Here is a 27,604-nt window from a genome sequence, read left to right as displayed (position 1 = left end):
CAGATGCACTGGCGCCGGCGCGTGCCCAGCTGTGCGCCTCCATTGCGCAGTAGTCAAGTCTGACGCTGCGCCGGGCGTTGGGGTCGTAGAGACGACAGCGTGTTACTACAATGTCAATCTATCCGTCTTTGTGGCAATAAAGAAGCAACCTGACGTTGAGCAAAAAATAAATATACATGTGTCACATAATGCGTATACAGTGTGTGTGTCATTGAAGCAGCAGTAAGCATGATAATCAAGCTAATCCTAGACAACCAGGAAAGCTAAGAATAATGAGCTGAACCTTAGCTCACGCTACGTATATCCTGGCATAGCCGAGCTAAGCCACTGCTAAATTTTTTTCTTCTCCATCACTGAGACGTTAACGAGGCCCATGTTTAGTTCTTTTAACGAAAACCTCACTCAGTGGTACATGATGAACTCACGTGACTCTACGAGGCGCTACTGTAGCTTGTTCGTGACAAGCTTAACGCAGCCCATAAGCGTCTCGCCCTTAATTAAACGAAAACCCCGTCACGATATGTAATGAAATACTTGCCATTACTGTTTGCCCCCGACAAATCCAGCGCTGCGTTCTATGGCTCTTTTACGTATGTTCGCGCTCTTGTTAGTACGCAGGATGCAGTATCACTTTCCCGCATAAGGCTTACATCCCCGCCTAGGTCGGCAAAAAATGTGGAGCTCACTCAGACTCACTCATGAAATATATTTTGACCTTAGAGTTCACTCTGACTCAGACTCACGAAAATTTTCGTCAGCCGGACTCACTCGGACTCAGGCTCACTGAAATTTTTCTCAGCCGGAATCACTCGGACTCAAACTCACCAAAATATTAATCACCCGGACTCACTCAGACTTCGACTCACGGCTCTACTGAGTCTGAGTGATTCGACTCATGAGTCCGTTAGCATATAATTAGCTTTTTCGACCATGGTGTCTATGCTCTTTAAGACCAATATCTCGAATAATTGGTGCTCTATTTGGCGCCGTTTGATCTCGTACCTTCAAATATGAGTTATCAGTGGTTGCAATCCAGTAAGGACATTTTAATTGAAAGAGATGGCTCACACGAGATATTTTTACAAAGAATTTCCTGTGAAAGAGTTTGCGGGGGTCACGGCGCTTGCCCCCCTCCGTAACTCACGCCTCTGATCAATAAATATTGACCTGGCGTATGAACACCAGTGCTTTGAAGTATGAATGAGTCGATGGGAGTATAAACGTGGGCCCACATAAGGCTTACAGCAATGCTGAAGTTGTGTAGATAGAACCGTAGGTCGGCAAAAAAGTGCGGAGCTCACTAACTCACTCAAGAAATATCTTTTGCGCTTAGGACTCACTCGGACTAACACTCACCGAAATTTTCCTCCACCGGACTCACTCGGACTCAGACTCACTAAATTGTTTCTCATCCGGACTCACTTGGACTCACATTCACCAAAATATTACTCACCCGGACTCACTCAGACTCAGACTCACGGCTCGATCTGAGTCTGAGTGAGTCGCGACTCATGAATGAGTTTGCTGACCTATGCATCCCCGTCACTGTCGGCTTGATAAATGACAGTAAATCACGTTAAGCGCAAGAACATGGAAGAGCACAGTACCGCAAGAACGTCTCCCAACTGCTCGGCCACTGCGACCAATGCTATGGACAGTATCCCGAAGAACACACCTGCGAAGAGAAGATATCGTACACAATGTTGAGGTTTCTTCACCAACATACCACTGCATCACGTGGTTTTCGGGACAAACTTTAAATTTAAGGTTGAATCGAAAAGGCGCCGCTTAAACAGAAAGATTAACATAATGCGTTCCTATCTGAGTAAACGGTCTAGTATAAATTGTGTAATATGTCAATAAAAATTGCGACGCACACCTTTAGCTTTTTCTGTAAATAAATAGAATACCCTGCCTCAAACCAGTGCCAACATTGCAAAATTATACAGTTTTCCATCAACTCTTCCACGGAGGCCCCTCTTTATGAAAAAATAAAAAAAAGCTTTCATTGGCATCTAAGCTTTCTAAAACAGTTCATGGAGTTTAAGACTTCATTCGTTCATTTGTTTTTCATTTTTTCTTTGTTATCACATTATTTCTTTTATTATACTTGATACTATTATCTAATATTTATACATTACGGTATTTTGTATTGTATCATTATCTTGTATTATTGCGTTATGTAATTTTCAGTCCAAGCTGCTACTTTACGCACGGTATTCCCTAAAATTTCTATTCGTGTGCTCTTTATTTCACCCATGCTTCTTACTACCCGTTTGAAGCAGTTGCTGCTTGTGTTAAAAACACCCTGTAGTCGTCCAACGCCATGTAATGACCAGGTTCTGAGCCCTTAGTTTAATTAAATGAAATGAAACGAAATATAATAGCGTTTTGTGATATGCAAAAACAAAAAAAGTAACATCTACTGGCATCAGTAACCACAATATTTTTAAGCTTTGAAGTCGGACATCTCAAGATGTGTTTCAGTCATTTGTTGACCTTGATTTTTAAAATACTGTTAAATAATGTGCGCTATGTATCAGTGAAAATGTTGACAAAAAATGAACGACATTTTCAGTCGATCACCGCCTTCCTTTTTCTTGAAAACGCAACAAGCAGGAGCAAACTATGAATGGTTTTCATTTGCTTAGGCAACCACAATATAGTTGGACGAACTGCGCCCTCCGTTAACGTCAACATAGCCGTCCTGCAATTTCGAACAAAAGCTCCGTTCACAGTTTGCAGTGTTCTTAATATATGACATAGGGTGGCAAAGAAAAAAAAGATGATCGAAACTCTACCAAAGATGCACGATGACGGAAAAGCCTGTGAACTCACCCAGGGCTACCATAATATAGGAGCCTGTGGATTCTTTGATGCCTGGCCGGAGAATGGCAATGACATCCACGTAGAAAACAGTGGCCAATGCATTGATTCCAGAAGATACGGAGCTGCAACACATACGAATTCGGATGAACGGCTCGCTGTAGAGCCATGCCATGTAAAGCGTCAGGTTCAAACCCTTTCAATACCCAAGAGAGATAAAGAAAGCTCTTTAATTAAGAAAGGACGGAGATATACCTAAGTGATGCCATGAAAATTCCTGTCACGAACACGCCAGCCACACCGGTAGTATCAGCGAGTACATCCATCACAAAGTATGGCAGCAGCTGTGAACAAGAACAAAAGGTGAAGTCAGTGCACAACGGTTCTTCGGGAGCACCAGTGATCGGTGGTGAGAATACGTGGAACAAATGATTTATTTCCGGAATATTTTTTTTGCATAATCAAAAGAATTAAGTTATTATGTCTTATAACTCATGGTCTTATGAAACTGAAGGCGCACAAAACGGTTATCAGCCGCTAAAGTCGATCTCCAAAACCATTCTTTGGAAATTGCTCCATATCCGCATTTTGCCTATAGACACAGAGAGCGAGAGAGAGAGAAAGAAACAAAGAAGATTTTAGTGAAATACTGAAACTCGTGCGTGCCTGCATACTGTTACCAACACGCTGCTCTGAGTGTGGAAGGGTACGACTGATTGAAATACACTGACAAAGAAAGGGTGAAGGAAAAATAGTGAGGTACGTGTGCGAAAGATCCACTCGGTACGTACAGGTAAATTTATGTTCCAATGTGTATATGTAGCGTATCCTACAGCTTCTCTGCCTAGTCATTATGCCGAAGATAAAAAAGCAGTGTACAATTTGCCCCTGCTGAAGAGGGCAGAGCCTAGGACTAAGTGAGCTTGTCAGCGTCGGCGACACCTGAAAACTGTGTTCATTTGGTCTTCATAAGAAGTGTTTGTTTTCTATTTTTATAGGCTAGGAATTCTAAAGAATGCCCCCTACCATTTATATAAAACGCAGTTTTCGCGGTACTCTAAGTTGTCGAAACAGGTATTTAGAAATTTAGCTTTCAAGGGAAGATTATAAGTTTTCTGCGCCGAGAAAGCTTGTGCAAAAGTTTACAAATCTGCATGCCCTGAAATATTTTGCGGAACTTCCCGTGTCAAGCTGTTCCACCAAATTGTCTCTTCTTTTTTTTTTCATTTTGCGTGATGCACTTTAGGATGAATGGTTATGGGAGTTTTTATACGCACTGCTTGTTTTAGCCTAATTCAGAATAAAAAGGAAATTGCTCTTTCGATTTGATAGACCAACCGACCGACCGGCTTTTATGCTCCAAGCCTTCATCCTGGTTAAGTGAACGGCCACAGCAAAAAGCCTCAAATTAACTCTTGCTGAAAGTTTACATGGGATTTTAATATGAACTGCACTCCTCAACTGTTGTCGTTGTTATCCTACTGACACGGACGCGTTCAAAACCATAACACCGTGCTCAACGCGTAGCGGTTGTCGAGATAAAATCGAGCACATGTACCCCACCTTTTCTTATTATTTCCATCGGTATTGAAAAGTCAATCGTGTCGTTTGAGTTGCACAATCGCCTGCAGCATAAAAGCTCATGGCGTCCTCGCAGATCATGACAAAAATGCTATATCTAAAGCGCTGATGCTTAAAGGCAGCTTTTGACACACGAATTGTTGTGGAAATTTACTACATACATCTCTTTGCTAAACCAAAACGAAGGCAACGCAATGAACAAAGAACATGAGCGTTACGTCTGATCTCTGTATTCGAAAGTTCCGCACAGCAAATGCTTGCTGGACTAAACAGCATGTCTAAAAGCTCAATATGCCTCACGAAGCATGGAGCGTAGATATGCGCTCACGAAATATGAATTGCACTATAGTGCCAGGATTCTGCCGCAGGTCGCCACATTCGACATTGCTATATTGTTTACGTCATAGCCTACGTCAGCAAAGCGCCTTCGTGCGGCATTGCGACTCTGATACTTACAATACATGCATGCTCTGCAAGAGAAATAACGACATGGAGGCGTATTAATAAAGGGCCGAATGGTCTGACGCACAATTAAATGCAATTTATTCATGTTCAACCTGATATCAAGATGCGAAGAGACTTTTTTAGCAAAACACGTAAATGCGTAGATGAGGCAAATTTCTCCATCTTAAATGAAGGGAGGTCGCACAGTAATTGAGAATTGAAGCCTAAGAAGAAACTAATTAGTCAGGAGGACACAGTTGAAACATTCTTAGTTATAAAGGCTCGTTCACATCTGCGACTAGCACCGGTCGCGCGACGAAGTTAGTGGCAAGGCGACTGGTCGCAAATGGCCGCTTTGGTCGCAAAGCGACTACTTTGGCTCAGCCGCTCGCTGCTCGATTTTTCAGTCGCGCGACTGCAGTCGCATACCTCTGGATCAATCAGATGCGCAGGAACATGACGTCAACTTATTCTACGGGGCAACAACAATGCGAGCAGACGTAAATTCTTTCTGGCGGAAAGGTATAAGTCGCACGCAGGTGTGAACATCGGTCGCGTGCAGTTGCTTTTTGAACGCTAATCGCAAATGGTCGCGCGACCGGCGTGGTGTGAACGATCCTTAACAGTGTGCGGGGTTTCGGGCGAAAGGCAGGAGCAATTGTCGTCTCTTCTGCTGGCTGTTTCTTATTTATTTTTAGGATACTGATTCTTCAGTCTATTGGAAATAAGTCACTCACGTTCACCTATTCTAATACATCAGTATTCAATGTCAATTTACATGCTCTATGCTTACAGAGTATTTCCTTAGAGAGGAGTCTCTCCTACCTGATCGGTAGTGTCGATCCTTTTCGTCAGCAGAGGGTCGCAGGTGGCGTAGCGAGCGTATATCATCAGACCACTGAGGCAGCTCAGTAGCAGGATTAGACATAAATACGGCAGGTTCAGCCACACCACTCTGCGTAAGGTAAATGCTTGTTCAACAGAACTCCGGACATCATGAGCAGTGCGTAATTGCCGCCAAAGATACGCACGTAAATGGAAAACTTATGACCCTGCTTTTAATTCCAATGATTTCATCATAATTAATATTTGATGAAACCAGGTAACAACGTTTGGGAGTAAAATCGAACGGAAATTACTTAACTATTGTCAGACGCTATATTGTATCTATCCATACACAAAAAGAGCTGTTTCCTTGGCACTATTACCCTCAAAGCTTTGTTAATTTGACCTCTACAATGAAGTATTGCTTACTGTTAGGGCTGTCGTAAATGGCAACTTGTCACCCACTGCTACATTGGGAGCCTGGTCTGCTAGTATTAAAGCTGGTCGGATAATTATTATTATTGGGATTTACGTCCGAAAATCACATGATTTTGAGAGGCGCCGTATAGTGGAGGGCTCCGGAAATTTCCACCACCTGGAAATCTTTGACGTGCATCTGCATATAAGCACGCGGGTCTCTAGCATTTTACCTCCATCGAAATGCGGCCACCACGGCCGGGATTCGATCCGGCGACGTTCGGGTCAGCAGTCAAGCAACATAACCACGAAATCACCGTGGATGGTTTCGCCAATTTCCGCCAATTTCCCACAGGGTGGGTGCCCTCCCAAGCGACTATGTACTTCGTTCTGTGGAGCACCAAGCCGGAAGTGCGCTTGTACTTATTTTACCGGTAGGCAGGCGACGGCAGCAATTCTCTGTCTCCCACAGCAGCGGCGGATGCTCGACGATCTCACCAAGGCTGTGGTGGGTTAAGTGCGCCCAGGGGCCTTTACAGAATCTTATGGGGCCACCTTTCGAGATGAGTACCCAGAAACAACCTAGCGCCAGGTCGGCGTACTCCTCTAGCCATTAGGAAATACCGGTGGGTTTCCGGTCGGCACTGGGAATCGAACTCGGTACCTACCGCGTTGGAAGCGGACACTCAACCACATTGGTCACAGCAGTGGTGGCCACATGGTTACATTCAAATTTATAGCTAATAACATCGGAACCTTCATTTCCTTCCATTCCAAAAGCAATACAACGTGTATCTCTTTCAGAAGGTATGAAAGCCTGTCAATCCTACTGAGACTAAGGATTATCATAACTGGCTTTTATCTGTCTACGATAGCTTCAGGCCTACCGAAAATTCCACAATGAATACGCACATTTTCGCCCTGGTGAGAGTTTTTACGGTCAGGTAGCGTAGCACCATCATCTGGTTCGTGGTATAGCTGGCAGAGTTGGTGAACCAAGCGCCGATTATGAGACCCCAGATGGTATGGCGGACGTTCAGCTTGGAGCTCACACTGGGAAGCAACGGTAAACGGTGTTCTCTTGATTATCTTGCACTTTGACGGACCACATCTAGTGGATTCAGATCTTCCCTATGATAACTTTCTTTTTATGATCGTTTGTCTAGATTTATAAAATATTACTGAAAGTCATAGTGTCGTAACTTTGTGATCTTGTAATTGCAACCATACCATAGTACATACGCCTATCTTCTGTCATTCTTATTAAGACAGAGTTAGCGTACCGCTTGAAGCCGGCTATAACAACGAAAAAAGTTTACTGGGACCATGGACTCGGCCATCATATGCACGCGAGGTCACCAGAGCACTGCGGCACTTTAAGGGCAACCAGACCTTTGAATTCGCGGTCACGAGTGCAAGTGCATAACTTGATTCTTATTACTTAAACCAACCCCATGACCTCTCGATCCATATTCCGGCGATTTAACCCATTTTTCTACCGGCAGTGACTATCTTACCGGCATATATGTTTGCTTATCCTGATGCATCTGCCGTTCTTAGTTTCATTAGGCATATCACTTCCCTACTCCCTATAATATAGTGACAACGAAGTGTGGCAGTTGGGCCATTCGAATCGAAGAAGCGCGCAGCACGAGTTATCTCCATGTTCTTCTAAACTTGGCTGAATGTGTACGCATGGTGCACGATCAGCATAAATTCTGCTTGCTCAAATGATAGTGCGCTGTATTAAGTGACTTTTACTGCCACCAAGGTGTTCTTTAGAAAGTTAAAAGTTGTGGTTAATTTCACCTGTTGAACACGACGCGCCTTCCCTGCTTGGCGATGTTCCAGGCATTCTCGAATCCTCCGACTTCCTGGAAGCCCATACTGACCACCACAATGAAGGCGATGAACATGACGACGCACTGGAAGGTGTCCGTGTAAACCACTGCTTTGATGCCGCCCTGCGTACGAACGAGCCCACTAAACTTCTTTTCTCGCGAATTAAATAAAACTAATAACTTCTGGAGCTTTACGTAAACTTCAAACATGTCACCCAACCTTGCGCGCATTTTGCAAATCTGCATTTGTATGCAGGGCATCATGCAGTTCAGAGAGTTGCTCATTATGCAATCGTTTGCTCATAATGACCCATAAAATGCAAGCAAGGTAGCGTTTTCTCCGAAAGGGCTTATTTTATAGCATATTAGACAAGTTAGACAAGTAGAACACAATAACGGCAAATAGTGCGCTAAAGCTCAGCCAAGCTCGATCTGGATTTTTGAACCGCATAGCAGCGACCGTCGACAATCGCGAGCGAGAAATTCGGCCCGGATCGGGCCGACTGCGATCGAAAGTGATCATGTGACACCGATATGAGTAATGTAAACCGCTACCATGAAACAGTGTGTCGCAAGCGCTGTGTACAGTGTAGCAAACCGGAGAACATTATCCTGTTAACCTCATTGCTCTTCATTCCCCCCTCTCTCTTCTGTTGTGGCGAGTGCAAAAGGGGGTAGCGCATAAAAGGTGCTATATATAGTGAAAGATTTTCACTCTTTATATTATGCTTTCTCATACAGAAACCAGACAAAAGCGAAACAAAACCCTGGCTAATGGTCACGGAGCTCTCGACAATTCACGAGGCCGCACCAAGAATCAGAACATACCTCCAAACTAGTAACACGTTTTGCAAGGTAACACGTTTTTCTCACACGTTTTGTGAGCGCGCTCGACTGCTGACCCGAATGTCGCGGGATCGAATCCCGGCCGCGGCGGCTGCATTTTAGATGGAGGCGAAACTCTTTGAGACCCGTGTACTTAGATTTAGGTGCACGTTAAAGAACCCGACACTCTAAGAAAAAAAAGGGTCAAAAGAGGGTCACGGTCGCGTGACTCTCTTAAGGTGTCCTTTTGACCCCTTTTGGAAGGTAGATGAAGAGAAAGAGAGTTAGCATTTCGAGCTGGAGTCACGGGACTCTCCTGAAGCGCGTTTCGATTGGCTTCCGTGATGAAGGCGACTTCGTATACGCCATACGTATCGCGCGTTTGCCGTTCGGCGCCGTTCTGGCGCATCTCGCCTCGCTCGCCGACGGAGCCAGCCGGGCTGGCGCCGCGCGTCGGCCTTCTCTCTCAGTCTGCTCGGTCTTTTGGAATGCGTCGCGTGGGTGCGCGGGTTGCGTCAGTTGCCTGTCATGCAGTTTTGTATTCGAACAAAAATGCGCATCTTCGGTGGCGTTGACGCCAGGCTCCGTGCTCGAAGTCACGCTTGGAGAGCGGAATATTCATGGAGCTGCTCTGGTGACGCAAATGCACCGCAACAGTTTCCAGCAAATGTTAGATAAAACGCACAAAAATTTATAAAAGCGGATACGGACAACGTGCGCCCGTTAACGGTGAGTGTACTGCTTTCGTAGGTACTAATTATACAGCTTTAGCTGGCCGTCTGCAGCAGCTCTGCGGAAGTTATCTGCCAGCCATTTCCAACAGCAGCCTGTGTACGCGGGGCTGTTGCGGATGCCCAACTAAAGCTGTCAGTTAACGGGTTGACACCGTTATGCGCGTTGCTGTACAAGCTGCCATAAAATGAGCGATGCAAACAATTATCAAGGGTCATTTTTTGCTGATCGCACATTGTGTCTGCACTGCTGAAGGTGCAAGATGTCGTTTAGAGATGCGCTTTAGTCTACTTCCTAACATTTCCATCAACCTTGAGTGTGCAGCGTGCTTCCGCGCGTAGGAACGTGAAAAAAAAGCCCGACTACAGAACGCTTAGACCAGGGGCATAGCCAGAAATTTTTTTCGGGGGGGGGGGGGGGGGGGTCAACCATACTTTATGTATGTTCGCGCGTGCGTTTGTATGTGTGTGTGCCTATATACGCAAGCAAAACTGAAAAATTTGGAGGGAGTTTGAACCCCCCCAACCCCCCCCCCCCTTGGCTACGCCCCTGGCTTAGACGCACTATATATTATGGTTTTTCTTGGCTTAAAGACGGTAGTTCGAGGTGCAGATATAGTAGGATGTTTCCAGCACGTACGCGTTAGTCACTTAAGTTGGACACGCCTCGCCGGTAAGGTGAAAAAGCTAGATACTTTCGACGGCGCGCGTAGTTGCGGCCGCCGCCGTGCACTATTTTCCTGCGTTTCTGTTTGCTGTTTTCGTGGTTTGTCCACATCTGCGATGACGCTATAACAGAATCAAGTGAGTGTACGTGATTGTGGGAGTTATGTGCGCTAATTCTAGCATATTACATGTCTGATCTCGACATAGACGGCGTCCGCGCGCGCTGGGTGTCGTTCGGGCGCTCGTACCCGACTGTGTTTGCTGAGTATTTAAGGATGGGTTACGTTTGTAAAACATGCGGTCAGTAACCGCTCACGGCGTGCCCCTGACTGCCGGAGGATGTGCTTGGGTGCTGGAATATGCTGGCGCAAAGCCGTGCTTATTCTGAAACCAAATTTTGAAGCGATATTCAGAAAAGAAGTGCTTTCATTCGTGCATAGCCAGTGCCTATTGCGAAACGATGTTCCCGCTGCCGTTTACGTGAAGATTTGTTTTCGTTGGGAAATTATTTCGAACGAAACACTCTTGTCAGATGTGTGTGCAGTAACGGTGTGTTCAAGAAATGGTGGTTTTAAATACAAATAAGCAGTGTGTATGTTTTGGTTATTCCCAGAATCCCGGATCATTTTCCCGCCTCTTCACTCCAGTTGACAGCCACACTCGGGGAAACGAAGGTGTCGCTTGGTCTGGCGCCTCACCGCTCGTGATGGGAAAATCAACAGAGGCGTTCGCCCTGTCAACCGAACGAGGCAGTCGGTCCTACATTTGCTTTGGTTGGACAAGACGACGTAGGAAAAGAGGTGAGTGGCACCCACACAAAGGAGCCTAAACTAATTTCGTTTGTTGTTTAAAAGAGGCTCACATCATCTTGTGCTGCAAGTTTGTCGCCAAGCGACGTGTTACAAAAGCTACTATTTGCAAGTTGTGTTTTACACGATAACGGCAAAAAACTTGGTTCCTTACCATGCCTGTTTGCATTTGTTGTTTTGCTTTGAGCCTTCAGTATGTCCGTGTGAACTACTTATTGTGTAGATTTTGCAAACTTTTACTGCAATTTCATTTTCTCATCATAATATCACCTTCTGCTTTTCAGATACCGTTTTCATGGTGCTCACGCTGAACAGGAGCGACAGCATAGCAAGTCACAAGTCTGATGCCTCCAGCCGTCACCACTTTTTGATTTATTCTTGATCATAAGCAATAAAGATTGAAACATGATGCCGATTTCTGCAGTTTATTTTGCACCATATGGCACTATGCACATCAGTCACACATTTTAGTAGGCTATACTCATACAAGCATGTAAATGAGGAATACCTAAACTTCTTAATTGGAAATCACAGACCATCTTTTCGCGCTTTCTATATTACTTTGCTGCGAAATGTGTGTTGTTTTGACGAGTTTTATTAAAATAATGCTAAAATTGAACTATTCTTTTTTTTCAGTCGCTGGGTAGAACGGCAAGTATTATTGGACTTGCTTAAAATGAATACTTCACTACTTCAACAGTAGTCGCGCAAAAGTATAGCAGGGGTCAAATGAGTAGCTTAAAATAGTTGTGGAGTCGCTTGATGCTTCGGTGTGGGTCACTTGACCCCATTAGGCGCGTTTCCAGCAAGAGTCGTCCGACTCCCTATAAGTGGTAGCGTGATCCTTCGGATAAGAGTCCTGCCACTCTGGCTAGAGGGTCAGGGAACTCTCCTAGAGCGCGCCGACACTGACCCACCAAGAGAGTCACCGTGACTCTTTAAAGAGCGTCGTATACGTGGCAAGTCAGAACTCTCCGAAAAGAGTCACGTATACGCTTTTTTAAAGACGATAGTCTTTCTTGGGGAACTTAAACGCAGAAATTTTGGTCTGTCTTTCTGTTTGTCGGCACGTCCCTCGATTCAGCCACTCGGCCAAAGTTGAACCACTTGCCCAAGGGCCAGCCATCGTGAACGGCTGACTAGGTTCATACTTGTGTACATTGTTGATCAAAAAGCAAATATTACGTATAACTGAGGCGCAACATCACTAGGTAAGTATTAGGTGGTGTGTTCCTTTAATAGAAAATACATAGATACGTAATTCTAGAGACCCTAATTTCTTAAGCTGCGCTGAAAATGCAACTGCGCCGAAACTTGGCTTCCTCCGTGCCCTCTGCACGAGCTCATTGTTGTGTTTCGGTTTCGGTTCAGTATTGCACTGTACGAATGCCATGGGGCGCCGCTCTGGCATTCCCGCTTTAACCAGGCGACGTGAATATAAAAGAGTGTGTGGAGAGTACTCGTTGAGTGCGGACGTTTCTTCTGCTTCGGCGCTTCGCGCCAAACCGCGTGTTCGGGCTGGCTGGCGTCCCCGCCGGTCGCGTTGGTCACCGCCGGTCTTCGCCTGCTGCTGCGCCGGGACTACCAGCCCGCAACACAGCATTCACGTTTCCCGACGTATTGCCAGATGGCGTTCATATCTCACGCAGCGCCTCTTCTATCATCTTCAGATGACATTTGCAGCGAAGCACGCAGATACGCGGCCAATTTTTTCTTAGAGTGCAGGTGGTCGAAATTTCCGGAGCCCTCCACCACGGCGTCTCTCATAATCATATCGTGGTTTTGGGACGTTAAACGCCAGATATCATTATTACGTTTTGTGAGCAGAGGTGTGTGTACGGAGAAGTATGAGACAGCGCTTCAAAACTAAATATGGAAACAGTAGGGAATGTGAAGAGAATGAGACATAAGACTAAAAAAGCTTGAGCTACAAGAGAAAGTTCAACTTGACTGCACTATTGCAAAAACGGATGAAAAAACCTGTTGCGATATTCGTTCTAAAAAAAATTCGGCAGATACCACGCGCTGTAGAAATCGGTTTCATGCGAAGCAGTCAGTGAGTAAGCGAGCTGCTGTATTTTATGGCTTTCAGCCAAGTGTTACGAGCTGGATCGACGTGTTTTTGTAAGTAAAGCAGCTGTTTGCACATCGTGGGCTTACCCGGCACGTCGACAACACTGGCGTTTAAAGAGTAACTTATAGTGCGACGTAACGTCAGCCCTCACGTTACATACGTCAGCATTATCGAAACTAAGGGCATTTTATGGTGCCATCATGTGAATATCATACGTAACTTTCGTTAATCTATTCCACTTGGGTCGAGCAATGATTCATTATAGCTTGCTGAATCATAGGAATACAATACAAATGTATTGTTTATTAGACTGCTACAAAAGCGGAGCCAACACTGGAACCACGATTGGCGTTAACCGGACATGACGCCTGTATCGTAGGAGTAAATATGTAGTGTTTATTTCTTTCTTGTAAAATTAGATAGCCAGCAGCACCACAACCACAATTGACGTTGCACCGACATTACGCATGCATAGGCTGTTTTTCCAAACCAGTTTATAGACTTGACGTGGCTCTGTGATAGAATACCTGATTGCCACGCAGAATGCTTGGGTTCGATGCCTGCTGGGATCCTAATTTTCATTCTTTCCCTTCGTCGGGTCAACGCTGCCGATGTCGGGTTTTCTTAACGCTCTCGCACTTAAATTACCAATGTCTGTTCTCGCCGTTCCTGAGTAGATATAAACTGTCAATCACCTGTGGCGCATGCGCGTACACAGCGGCCCGTGGTAAACGGGTATGTGCCACACGTGTGCGGAGGAAAGGGTTTGACGACGTGCGCGTCAGAATTTTCACGTTATTCATGTCATGACCCGACAGTCATATTCGTGAAATCTTCTTACCCTCCCATGCCAATTTCGGTCTACGTCAAGTTAACGAGGCGGCCATGAGATCACCCAGACGTAGGCGGATAGATAGATAGATAGATAGATAGAATAGATAGCTTAGATAGATAGATAGATAGATAGATAGATAGATAGATAGATAGATAGATAGATAGATAGATAGATACGTAGGTAGAAACGCTCAAAATGCCAAAGGTTCGCTAAAAATGCTTCGCATTTAAAACACAACAACAGTATCATAGTGAAAAATTAAGCCTCTTAATGGATTGTACTTACAGTGCTGGTATAGACTGTGCAAACAATTCCGAGGAGAGCCACTGCTGCCCACAGTGGCATTCCCATAACTGCGAGAGAATAGAAAATCTAGTTTCAGTAATTGATCCACTACACGATGCTTAGCCGAGATAGAGCTTTCGGTAATTTCTCGAAATATAATATTCTGTCGATTCCTGTAACTCACACAACAATTTGGCATAATAAGAAGTAAGATCATAGTGATTTCAGGTGACGGTAATGCCTCAGATATTTGTAGGTTTCGAATAAAAATTCAGCAGAAAAAAAATCTGCTTCTTGTAATCTATCTACAACAGCACTGTGTCAATGACAAGCTATCTTTAGATTGTCACTCCTCTTATGTGGTGTTTCCTCCTTCTCTTGATATAAATGATTCCCGTGTTCGCACAATACAGTATTTCGCAGAGAAGGCACGAAGCTAACAAAAGTGTCTCCATTGGTTGCGTTCGAACTGTGCTAGAACTGTAGCAGTTCTTGACGTACCTTTCGATAGCGCCAGGGCTGGAGCGTAGAGGGAGACGCTCAAGTAGAGAGCCTGGATCGGGGAATAAAGCAGCTGAGAAATTTCACGAGCTGAGCTCTACGAATCAAACTTGTCGGCCACCACACACAAGCTCGGCGCCGTGCCAATACTCGCATGATAACAATAATTGCCGGGGTTTTACATGTCAAAACCGCCACATATTGTGAGGCATGCCGTTTAAAGGGGCATTAAAGAGAAAAACGATTTTTCCCGTATGTTGCCGTTTAAAAATACCAAAAAGCACGACCCTTGCCTCGAGAAGGCGCTTTGTAAGCGAGAAAATGTGGAAAAAGAAAGTGCGAGTGACGACGCCACCTTGATGTTCCAGTACTAACTCGCTGTGACGTCATAGATTTTTACGACATCTACTAGGGCCTTACATGCCTCTTAATCGCTAAAAAATGAAATACATTCTCCTCTTAAAGAGCCAGAGACTTAACGTACCAAGTTTCAGTATATTTTGTTGACCCATTGTGGCAAAAACACGAAAGAACACTGTGAAATTCGTGACGTCACGCTGGCATCCTTGTGCAGAAATTTCGGCGCAAAATTTGAAAATGAAACTTTGACCTTCATTTTATGTTCTGTTAGTAGGCCTAAACCTATGATGGCGGAATTAACTACGATAGAGTTCTAAAAGAATAATATAATAGTTTCAATTGATTCATTGTTTCACGTTAGCGTACCTTTAACGTGCATTTAAATCGTTTGCTAAATCTTGTAGCATCTAGGCGTCATATTGGAATTCATTGCATTTGATAAGGTTAGCGCATTTGATAAATTACAGGCTTACCATTTGTACAGTGAACATGGCCACCGCGATGAACCTTATAGGTCGGTTGAACCTCAGCTCCAGGTACTGCAAGGAACGGAGTGACTAAATATTGTCAGCGCTACTCTAGTGAAGTCTTAAAGAGAGCCGAGCTAGTTGGTGCGAATGTATTGTGGAATAGTGCAAACGGCACACACGGACACAGGCACGTGAGACGACACAGGACATAGCGCATGTGTCGTCTCACTTGCCTGTGTCCCTGGGTGTTATTTGCGCTATTCCACAACGCAGAGAGTAAAGTCTTGTTGGTGTTAGTTATACTGCACTTTACGTTACTACCACTATATTAAATACGTTCTCTCGAAGCCAGCTAGGTGGAGAGACGTTCATGAAGTGGAATAATTGCCTTCCATCCGTGTGCTTCGCGTCGTCTATTTTTTTCCGTCATCTTGCTGCAGTTTCCTATAGACTCCACGTTAGCTCATCCGGTAGAGGCCCCGCTCCCGGGTGCTATTCTGGACCCTACCAAATTCCGCCACCTTGTCAAATTTCATAATGGCGGCATCTTAAGCCAATAAGAGAGGTCGTAGCAGCCCTCTGGGCAACATTGAACCCCGGTCCAGGACGAAGTTTTCGTCATCTCGGAAGCTTCCTTTTTTTTTTTGAGAAATCTGTACGAATTTCCTTTGTGGCCTCGTGCTACAAGTGGATGAATCACAATTTTACTTTTTTCATGCTACTATTGTATCGCCACTAAATTCTTACAGGACAATTTTGTAAAATTTTCGGCTCGACACTTTTCCGAATGACGGAACGTCGTGCGGCGAGACAAAAAAAATATGAAAACGATTTTTCGGCTTTCATTATTACGGAAAAGAGTAGAAACTTGGAACAAGAATATTCAACAGATTAGCATGTCACGTCATGAGTTGCTGTACCGTTAAACTTCCTCCTGCCTTTTAAATTTCCCGTGGTATGATGTCTGCGAGTATTGTGTGCTTGTGCGCTTGTGCGTTTAACTTTCTAGACATCCACTTTTCTATGTTAATCGTTCTTAATTGTACGTTCCGAAGTGATTGACCTGGCATGAGTTCCACTTAATAAATGTTCTTTAATTGTTTTTGGAACCAGAGATATTCGCACCAGACCTGTGTGGTGTCTAAAAAAAATTTAGCACCCCAACGAGAAAAACAATTGTTCCACAATTTGCACTAGCCAAAGCTGTGCGATCACTCACCTCGTAGGCAGTACACACATTGAGGTTATAGTAGACAGGCATGTACAGATGCGCCGTGACCGGAATCACCAGAAAGTACGAAAGGAACACCATGAAGTACATGGTGCCGTCAGTGTAGATCTCGGATGCGTTGCCGAGTAGATAGGCCGCCGATATGAAGCTCGCCATAAGCGACGTACCGACTGGCACGGTGGGCAGTTGTCCGCCACCGGTCAGCATTTCCTGCAGCGACTGACTGCCTCCGGAACCGCCGGCAAAAGCCTGGTACAGGCCGATCGCGCCCGAGCCCAGTAGAGCGCAAACGAACACAGCATAATCGTACGGTGTGAATCGGGCCACAAGTGCGGCCGACGAACGGAGAGTCACATTGTCCATGATGTCTTTCTTTTTGGCTGCCGCAGAACGACGCTCGACTGCACGTTTCTTCGGTCAAATCCGTGGTGTCCCAGCTCCTGCCTTATAATATTGTTCTGGTGACTGCAAGAAGGGAACGCAACAAATGGCGAAGCGTAAAACGCACGTGATCAGTCGACAACATTGAGCTAAATCTTCTTCAGAGGAATAAGCAAGACAGCGTTCCTGAAGGGCCTGTCAAACAGTAAAGCACGAGACACCGATCTAGTCAAAATACCGAGAAGTGCCAGAAAGTTACTGCTGTCAGTGTGTATCGCCTATTGCTTGTGGTAAGTAAAATCAACCTCAACTTGTCCTGAAAGTAATGCAGAGCAGCTAGCCGTTCAGTTAAGGGTAAGAATCGCTAGAGGTATCTCCACACAGGCACGTAGGCAAGGGGGGCCCCCGCCCCCCCCCCCCCCCCCCCCCCCCCAAATTCGACCAGCCTTTTATATTCCCGGGCAACTTTTTTTTTCTTTTTGCCATGAACAAACTTTCGAATAATTAGGCCTTGCCACCCCCCTCCCCCCCGAAAAAAAAATCCTAGCTACGTGCCTGTCTGCACAACATGTGAAATTTCTGCTAACTAATTGCTGAACATCTTTAGTCAATCTTAAAAGGTCACCTGAAGTGTGATTAGCTTCTGAAATTGCATGATTCCTTCTTAGCTGCCGTTAATCATACAGGTTCATTGTGTCCTTAAGCGATATCGTTCGCGTTACCACAGGCATACGTTTACTGTCTTTACGTTGATTCTAAAAGACACTGGTCGTGCATCAGTGTGCATGGCGCGATGATCAGAAGGGTCCCACATACCTTCAGCGCTCCAGCCGAGCTCCGCCGTGCCGATCGATGCGCCCGCGGCAACAATCTCGTTTCGTTTGTCACTCATAGTGTTGATGGCAGTGCGTAGGAGCAAAAGCGTACCTTATGCAGATTAACCCACACTGCACATCCACGCGCACACTAGCGTACGTTACACGTCCGCTGAGCTTCCGGCGCCGTAACACCGCGTCGCCGATTTCCATGAACCTGACTGGCAATGACGGTGACATGCTAACCTTGGCTCACTCCCATCGGTCGATTGTGATCCCATGAATGACAAACGAATGTGCCACGCACATTAACCACGTACCCCCCCCCCCCCCGGCATGTATATACGTGAGCTTTACGGCTGAAGAGTTGTATATACCATTACTTCCGCTCTTGTCGACGCAAACCGACAACAAAGAGCCGTAACAACCCTGTATACTTGTGGTCTAAGCAGCCTTGACGCCTGAAGAGACGCGAGTTGCCCACGGGCTTTGGACTATATGTGTATTGATGCAATCGTTGCGCTGGATTGCACACACTCGATGCGCATAACCCCGCACAAGTGCGCACGCCGGGACGGCCTTGCATACGTGTTCAAAAGGACAGACTGACGGGCTACTTGCTAGTTCATAATTCACGCAGTAGCCCAAAGAACCACATGGACGGCGAAAGAGCAAGACGGGACACAGCTGTTCGTCTGCGCTGTGTCCCGTCTTGTTCTTTCGCCGTCCATGTGGCTCTTTGCGCTACTGCGTGAATTGTATATATATATACGGCTCTCCTACTGTTAATTCCACGCCTAGGCGATGCCCTAAACCCCTTTCACTCTTATGCATATGGAAGACAACAAGGGCTAAGGTGCCAACAATGCTTTGTGGATGCCGTCCTTGTGCGGTAAATATTTTTTATCCTAACGACAAGACGTACGCATCCTTTCAGCGTAATGCACGTCATGTCAGTACTTGTGACCTAGTGTTGGGCCATTGTTGAAAATCTGACTTTTGTTCAACTTTCGTCGCTTAAGCAGAAACGAAAAATTACAGAAGAACAACAGACAAAATGGACCGACAGGACCGGGACCAGCGTACTCCCCTCGGAGTTTCTTTTTTTTTTTTCTCCCAATGAGGGAAATGCAGGCAGGTTAACTAGTATTGGAACATCTGGTTTGCTGTTTACATTAGGGAGGAGGGAAGATGAAAGAACGACGGAAAAAAGAGCAGAGAGAAAAAAATGCATGCAAAAGACAAATAAGATTGTGAGGAACAGGAGTATCATAGTCTGTCTAGTAGACCACTGTCACGTAAAAAAAAATCAATAAAGCCCTGATAGACTTCCGGTTCGACGACAGTTCAGGACGACATTCCGAAACCGCCTGTTCCGACAGGGCCTGTCGTCAAGGCGGGCCAACACCGCCTCTAGCGACAGAATTGTGCGCGCTGTAGCAAGGACGGCCCCGCCACGGTGGTCTAGTGGTTATGGCGCTCGATTGCTGATCCCGGCCGCGGCGGCTGCATTTTCGATGGAGGCGAAAATGTTTGAGGCTCGTGTGCATAGATTTAGGTGCACGTTAAAGAACCCCAGGTGGTCGAAATTTCTGGAGCCCTCCACTACGGCGTCTCTCATAATCATATCGTGGTTTTGGGACGTTAAACCCCAGATATTATTATTATTATTGTAGCAAGGACGGCGGTAGAGAACATGTTCAATAGCTTCCTCGATGCCGCAGTGATTGTAAGCAGCACTGTCACCCATGCCGATTCTGGAAGGCAAAAGATTTCGTGAAAGTGACAGCCACAGTCGGCAAAGTACCATTGAGCTGAGAGAGTTCACATGGGGGTGCAGAGTCGAAAAGACGGGTCCAGTCGGTGTAGACGTGTGTACTGCAAACTCAGCGTGTTTCATAAGGACCTTATGACTTTATTTGCGAGTTCACGAATTTTTATTGCTGCAGCTGTTCTTGAGAACGGAATGGATGTTCTCTTGTGCGCCATCTTCGTTTGCAGATCGAGCAGCTGCATCGGCATGTTCATTGCTCACTACGCCACAGTGGCTTTTAATGCTTTTAAAGCGCTCGAAACACAGGAAGTGTGCACGAGAGAGAGAGAATAAACTTTATTTCATAATGAGAGTCCGTGGTTAATCCCGGCTGGAGCCCTCTTGTATAGCCCCACAGGCCGCGGTGCCAGCCCGGAAAGCCGTGCCTCCCAAGACCACGTTGTGAGTGTTTGTCGTGAACGCACCAACCTAGATATTGCATGAGCTGGCCGCTCTGTACATTGGTAAGTCATGCGTGTAAGTGTGGCTGTGTGGTCACTACACCAGGGGCGAAATTTCCATCGTGTATACCTGTGGGAAAATCGCGTGTAGGGTTGATATATGTGAAGTGTGCACGATGTCTATAGCAGTGTGAACCAGTACGTCGATTCATATGTTATGGTAATAAACCGCAGTCGTATATGTTATGGTAATAAACCGCAGACTCCTCTGAACGAGCAAGTCTTTGATATCGTATTCCGAACTAAAAGGACCCAGTTTCCTATAGCCGGACACGAATGTTGTCAAGAACCTCCAGTGTTGTCACTTTCCTAATTATCATAATTCATACGAGTTCACTGTGGTCGTATGTATTCTCTCATTCTACTCATCATTGGTAGCGATGTTTTTTACCGCTGCTCTTTCATTCGACCGCATCCTTTCAACCAAGACACATACTCCTTCTTTAGTCATCCTCAAAGTATGACACATGGCATGCTCTGGCATGTACCTCCATTCACAGATCTCTAAGCCGCCAGTATCATCCGTTCAACACCGATGACACAAGCCTTCCTTTCGACTACAGGCTACGACAACAACTGTGTTGCAAATTGAGTAAACTTGTCGAGCAAAATTTCTGTCAATAAATCGACATTCACAACATCTGCTATAGCGGAAAGCAGAACCCGCCTCTATTCACATTCGAGAAAATTATGTTCGTTTCCGCATCGTCGAAATCTGCATCTTGCTTTTTGCACGATTTTTTTTTCATGGCGGGCACAACCATTTCTTCACTAGTGCGTGGGAACTCGCTCTGCCGTCATCCATCTCGACGCCGTGACGTATATGCGCTGAGTAGAGAGGAGGCAATTCGTAGTGAGTGATATAGAACGTAAGCAATTCGTAGGCCTCGAAAACTTATCGATAATATATTGCAATCGTAATACTTCAAGGAACAAAAGCAAGGAGCTTTTCTTCGCCACCGGTGGCTCCTCATAAGCAAAACTCGCGTAATCGAATGTAGACGAATGCACTTCCAGGGCTGCACCTGCGCAGCGGCGTACCCTACGTCACAAGCCTGCCGGTTGCGCAGCCTTGGACGTCCGGATGATGCGTGCGTAAAGTTGCTGTCGCCAGGTGTACGCTCGAGACGCGCGAGGATCACCCGCAGGCTTTTGTCGCGCACCAACTGTTGCGTCTAATCGGAGCGAGGTTCTTTACGTCTGTAAGTACACAGCACGCGCGCGCGTGTTTCTTGTGAATGGAGCGAACGAGCGTGACGCTCTATGAGGGATGTTGCTCGCAAGCGCCAATGCACATCGACGATGTTTTGCAAGTGCAGTGCTAGCTTCGCGATTTCACGCTCGGCTGTGTTGTAGCCAAGAGAGGCACGTGCGAAACAAACACAGTGACCGTGTTGGTATCTTGAACGCACGGGCTTCAACCCGGTTGTGCCTGGTTTAGCGTCCACAGCCGGGAAGCGAGGTGTCGCAGGCACAAGGCGTCGCGAAAACAAAGAACACAGATGCCCAATTCGTGCAAACGCGAGCTGCCCCGCTTTCATTTGTTTTCCGGCGATTCTTGTGACCACTTATTGGGTACACACGCAGGGGAAAGCTGCAATTAATACAAATTAATGCGATCAGCAAAGCCACCTCTTGAACGATATATTCGAACGATATATTGGAGATATATTGAGTCAAAGAACTTTAGAAAGTCATGTAGGTTCGTACAGTGATAGGACACCTTTTATTTTTTAAATACTTATTTTAACTTTTCTCCTTTTTATTCCAACTGTTGTCAATTTTTTGTCATTATTATTTCTTTATTTTCTTTACCTTCTGTTACGGCGGTGCGAACAGCAGCTACAAACAACCCTTTATATGCATTTATTTTCATTCCTTATTTTTCTTTGCCAATTATTCATTAATTTGGCCTATTTTTATTTTTTTGTTCTTTATTGTCTGTCGGCGGTGAAGGTTTCAGAGTAATCCAACCAGCCTCGGCAAAAGAAGAAGAGCGTCGCGTGACTTTATAAAAATGTATAAAACACTCAATTCTTGACCAGTCCCTTACATTTGGTGTGAGCTACAGCTTATAGGTGAACATGAACAAGACCAATATTTCGCTGTTGCTCGTTCGATCGGTTACGGCGATGTACAACGACCTAAACCCAGGAACGGTTGCCTAAGAATGGAATGGAATGGAAAAAAACTTTACTTAAAGCTGCGCTCTAGTGCAGAACACGTGCTGACTGTCAGCTGAGTTTATTAAATGGAAGAAACAGCTTATAAGGTGTGCTTCACCTAATTATAGAACCAAACGTAAGAAATAGAGTGGTGCACTCTACGCAACAGGAAGCAACAGCATTGCCAGTGTTTCTTGGAGTTTTCTTATCTATACTTTCAGCTCATTACACAAAATTAAAAGTATTCGTTTCAGGGCATGAATTACTATTCAGATTCTGCACGCTGCTCCGAAACCCAATGAATTTATTTTCACGTCGTTATTTTCTGCGTGAGTTTTCTTCAAGCTCTGCAGAAATCCCACGAAATACCTTTTTTTCGTGACGCCTCTGCTTGCTTGCGCGTCCGGACTGCTGTGCTTTCGGCCATAGGCTTCTAAAGTAAAGAACGAACCTTAAGTAAAACAAGGGGCCAGCGTTTTGACAAGGGAGCTTGTTCATGTCAGGCCCTCGCGGGGAAACCATGGCTCCAGCGAAAGACCCAGCGACATTCCTTATTGTACGACTTCTTATTGTCAGTGTCGTGTATCAGGAGCGACATGGTTGGCACGCCGCCAGAAAACCTACAGACCATTTTAGAGCGAAAGCTCTACTACGCCTTGTCCCCCAAGGTCATTCATCGCGTCGCAGTGACCTTGAGCCGCCGAAGCGCGATCCACCGGAGCGCGAGTGTGGCAGCCGTGACGTCACGACACGTGATCCACCGTGGAGAGGCGTCGCAGCTGCGCTCACTCGGAGCCTCGCCACTGTGGTACCACGTGACTAGGAGAAGGTAAACCACCAGCAGAAGCTCGCGTGTTTTTCCGCTATTCCCGTGCCTTCGTGCCTTTCCGCTATTCCCATCGGCCATCGTGACGTCACCTGTCCGGTCAGGTGATGTCACGAGCAACAGACGCTGTCGAGTGGGCGAAAGAGAACGTGTTTGTCTGCTAGCAAGTACGCGCGCTCCCTGCGCTTTCTCCTCGCACGGTGAGGAGGAGCACTCGTAGAGGCGGAGACAAGATCCGAGTGAAGGAAAGAGTGAAAGGAGCAAGTGCCGCACTTCACTAGCGTTCGTTCTATATAAACTCCTGCACAACTGCAACGCCACAATTATATTTCGACCTCCGCGTGGTCTTTTCAAAACCAAACCAAACATACCTTTCGTTCGTGATAACTAGGTTTACAAGAATTACACCTCAGCCAACCTTTTAAAGTAAAAAGCGTTTTCCTATCTTTCTAGCGGCATGTCACGTGCCGAACTCGTGCGCTCTCGTGATCTCCGAGTTTCCGGCAAACGAACACGTGGGTTTCTTTCTGAGCGGCTGTGCAAATGATACACGCGCCGTCTGCACACGACGCTCGATGCCCATTCACCGCAAACGCTTGGAGGTCACAGCTGGGCCCGCCGTCAAGCGAGGGAAAGCCTCGAACTCTATTTCCCGTCACTTCTTTCACCGCGCCACTGAGCACACGGTATACCTGGATGCCGCTGTAAGTACTATTCGAGCCCCACGTGGCGAATCTGGCTGGTACCGGTATAGTTTCGTAACCACGGTGTGAAACTCTATACGGCCGTTATCACTGGACCGTTAGAGCGTGTTCCATTCTGCTGCGGCTCATAAGTGCATGACGGTGATGTTTTTGATCGCGTAGACACAGTATAGGTAGCTTGTGTTCCTCCAGGATTTCACTAGCTGTTCCAAATGGCCGTGTATAATACACGCCTGTTGGACGCCGTTGTACACAATTTACCCATGAAGTATTTGACAATTTTCCCGCGAACGTACAGAATCCGCCAGGAACGCTGAATATATATATATATATATATATATATATATATATATATATATATATATATATATATATATATATATATATATATATATATATATATATGGGATTTTACGTCTCAAAACCACGATATTAGTATGAGGCACACCGTAGTAGAGAGCTCCGGAAATTTAGACCACCTTGTGTTCTTTAATGTGCACTGCACATTGCACAGTACACGGGCCTCTAGCATTCCCCCTCCACCGAAAAAAAAAGAACGCTGGTTTTGTTTTGCCGCTACGAACTTATGATGATTCAGCAGGCGTTGCAATGGGAAAAGGGTGCTGGCGCTTATTGTGTACTGGTGAAGATTGTCAGTTTATCGCACATTTTTTCTCGTTTTAGTCTCTTTTACAATGAGTAAACCAGTAACCGAGAAGAACGTCCAAACGTGCACACATTTAATAGTATACGAATAATTTCCAATCATTTCACGGCGGCGTTGTCTTTCATATTAATATCCGTCATTTTTTTTTTCTCAGATCGAGTCAAACAAATTTTAAAGGATTAAAGCGAGAGTCAGCCAGCGCGGCTCCTGTCGCCGCCGAACTTGAGGACTGCGGGTTTGCTTTGATTTTCTAGGGTCGAACTTTCGAATCTTCACGCTTGTATGTGTTTTGCTACTGGTCGTCGGCCTTCGCTAACGATATGTCGAGCGTTAGTATTGTATGAAATTTTCTCTTACGTACAGTTATTTGTATTATGTTTTTTTTTTCTTTTTTCGTGGACCCTGAGCACAACCCGCCTTGCATCTGTCCTGACAGGTTTATTGACATCTTTCTTTCTTTATTTTTTTTTTCACCGAAGGTGAACATATGAATTGAGTTTTATGCGTATTCACTTAGTGTCCTCAACAAAACTTGTTTATAAGCTTTTGCGACGACTACAGCAAACATATATAATCGAAGAGAATGCGAACGAAAAAAAGGAGCTTGAAATCTCGCACAAATGAAAGCTTCAGCGGGGCTCTTGTTGGGTGAAATGGGGGGGGGGGGTGGTGCTATTTGCGTCATTTTTAAGGTCCTCCCTCAAGCGGATAATCCAATAGCAGGTTCATGTTCAAGAATGATTATGTCTGAAAGGCGCCACTGGTAAGTATAGAGCGGATGCATCGTGGGCGCACATCGTGCCGCTCCAGCTGAATGAATCTGCGCAGGCAGATCGTTGCAAGTGCAGAGAACAATCTCTCAGCATGTGTCAACTTGTTTTGATCCCGATTTCGACGAAACGTGCGCGGAAGGACGCACGCGAGCGTGACTGTGGTGTGTATACGTGTACATTCTTCTTGCTTGCTTCCTCTTTACTCACTCAGTTAGGCACGCATGTTTGCAAAGACGAAACTAAACCGCTAACTCTGTAGCTGCTGCCAGCAGGTGGCCAAGTTCGCATGGCGCAGAGTAAGCCCATCCAGAACGAACAACCAGTTTATATCGGCTTGTTTTACGTTCGAGGGACCTTTTTTTTTTTTCTTTTTGTACTATGTAGTCTTTCCTTTAAAATTGCGCCTTTTGTTCTATTTATTCTTCCTTTTGTGACTGCTTACGTTCTTTGAACAACCGTCTCTTTGCTAACAGTTCGAAACACACTGTGAATTGAATGTCACACTCGGCGCCTGTGGTGAGAACCTTCGATATCCCATAAATTACAACAGCCACATTGGTGAGCCACAGGTCGCTCTCTTCAGAGTGTGTGACTCAATCATTCTCATTTGTCTCGTGTAATTGCAGATCGATGTCTCATATAGCCTCTTTGAATACAGTGAAAGAAAGCGGGCACGTTCTTGGTCATGAACTTAGAATTTGTCTGAATTTCCAAATGCATGTCAAGAACCATAAACAAACGTTCCATGTTTCGTCATCGAACGCCATACACCACATTAATGCGTTTAGCTGGGCTTGTTGGTAATAACTTAATGAATCCCTAATACTAGCTAACACACACTACAGACTACACAAAACGACACCGGACAACCGCTGTGCCATTCTGTGTAGTCTGTAGTGTGTTAGCTAGTATTACTGTTTTGTTATAGACCACGTTTAGCACAGGCAAAGTAAGATCGAGCGAGACCTTCTGTGTGGGATATACGTGTCTCATCTCACAATGAGAGCTCCAAGAACCCACCATGGTACACGATCCGGCGCGGCAGAGTGGCTAGAAAAACGAACACCGGCAGCTAAACGTAGACTGCAGTGGAACGCAATTTTACATGACACCTAAAGTTACGATCGCAAGCCAGCCAAAACCGCAGAAGGTATACTCTGATGATTACCATGGAGGCGCGCAGCTCCCCTAACTGGACTTGGGAAGCTAACTGGCGACCCTTGACCAGGCCCGGCGAGCCGCAATTGCTAGTGGGGCCCTGGACGAGGGGCCCCACCCACAGTAACCAGAGACCCTTATGTTTATAAAAGTTGTTTCCCTCTCTCTGCTTCTGCGACCCTCAGGCCATCGGAATGTTTGTGGTGAACGGCCCGAGGGTTTCGTTCTTATGCGAGGTAGTAATTTGGTAAAGCTGATCTCAACTGAAGTCCGTCATGTTGCATACATCGCCGGGCATCAAGTGAGCGGGGATCTGTCACGAAGCTCCACAGCATCAATGATGTTAGACGTATGGGGATAACAAAGGGGTGAACCGTTTCATTCTGAACCGTTTCATTCTGAGATGCACTGCGGACATTCAAGCCGGGTAGCGATGCGGCGTGCAAGGAACTAGATGCCACGCCCTTGCTTGTATCTTCGTGGACAAAGAGCTGTCGATGAACCAATATGGCTTTTTTCTAACATCGTAAGCTTCAACAGAAGTGCGGCGAATATCTGACATCGAGTGCCTTCCACGCTCGGCGCGAGATTTACCCCACCATAGGCGTGCGCACAGAGGGGGAGGGGGGGAGATTGCGCTCCTCCCCTAACCATTGAAGGGGGCGCCAAATCTGCCCCATAAGTTTACTCTGTCGGACCTGTAGGCTGTCCCATCATTAATTAATGTGCAAAGTTATGGTCATGCAGGTTTTCGACGATAATGGCGGCCGAGGACGACTGCTGTTGCATTCCAACAGCAATTTAATTCCTACCTTTGACCTCGCAAAGACGGTGACCAAAGGCAGGCCTTCGTGAGAGCAAGAAATCCTTTAATTTTCATCTTTGCATCCATTGCGAAACTTTTTTTTCGGACTCGACCAAAGGCGGAGAGGATGGGGGTGCTGCGGTAAGTCTTCAGCCCCCCTCCCCCTCCACCCCCTCCTGATGGAGAACTCCGCGCACGCCTATGCTCCCCACTATAGTCGAAGCTGCAAGGTACGGTCTCAATGAAAGAAACCTATATCACCCTGTGACCAGTATTGTCCTGAACACAGCGTTCAACAATGATAAACCTCGGTGG

At 45.9% G+C, this 27,604-nt stretch overlaps 1 protein-coding gene across 1 annotated transcript in view; it reads right to left on the bottom strand.

Annotated features, from left to right (window-relative positions):
* Positions 1-17,084, bottom strand: part of LOC119386121 (sodium-coupled monocarboxylate transporter 1) — a 76,138-nt gene extending 59,054 nt beyond the window's left edge. Inside the window, exons 1-10 of the mRNA XM_037653466.2 lie at positions 16,710-17,084; positions 15,494-15,559; positions 14,661-14,712; positions 14,160-14,227; positions 7,903-8,057; positions 7,006-7,146; positions 5,677-5,806; positions 3,082-3,170; positions 2,839-2,951; positions 1,608-1,675 (exon numbers count right to left, since the gene is read on the bottom strand). Coding sequence (XP_037509394.2) covers positions 1,608-1,675; positions 2,839-2,951; positions 3,082-3,170; positions 5,677-5,806; positions 7,006-7,146; positions 7,903-8,057; positions 14,160-14,227; positions 14,661-14,712; positions 15,494-15,559; positions 16,710-17,084 — 1,257 coding nt within the window. The remainder of the gene's footprint in view (positions 1-1,607; positions 1,676-2,838; positions 2,952-3,081; positions 3,171-5,676; positions 5,807-7,005; positions 7,147-7,902; positions 8,058-14,159; positions 14,228-14,660; positions 14,713-15,493; positions 15,560-16,709) is intronic.
* Positions 17,085-27,604: the final 10,520 nt, after the last annotated feature.

This window comes from Rhipicephalus sanguineus, chromosome 3 (assembly GCF_013339695.2).
Source record: "Rhipicephalus sanguineus isolate Rsan-2018 chromosome 3, BIME_Rsan_1.4, whole genome shotgun sequence".
Lineage (NCBI taxonomy): Eukaryota > Metazoa > Arthropoda > Arachnida > Ixodida > Ixodidae > Rhipicephalus > Rhipicephalus sanguineus.
The sequence above is the reverse complement of the archived record's forward strand: the minus strand, read 5'-3'. Positions and strand labels throughout refer to the sequence as shown.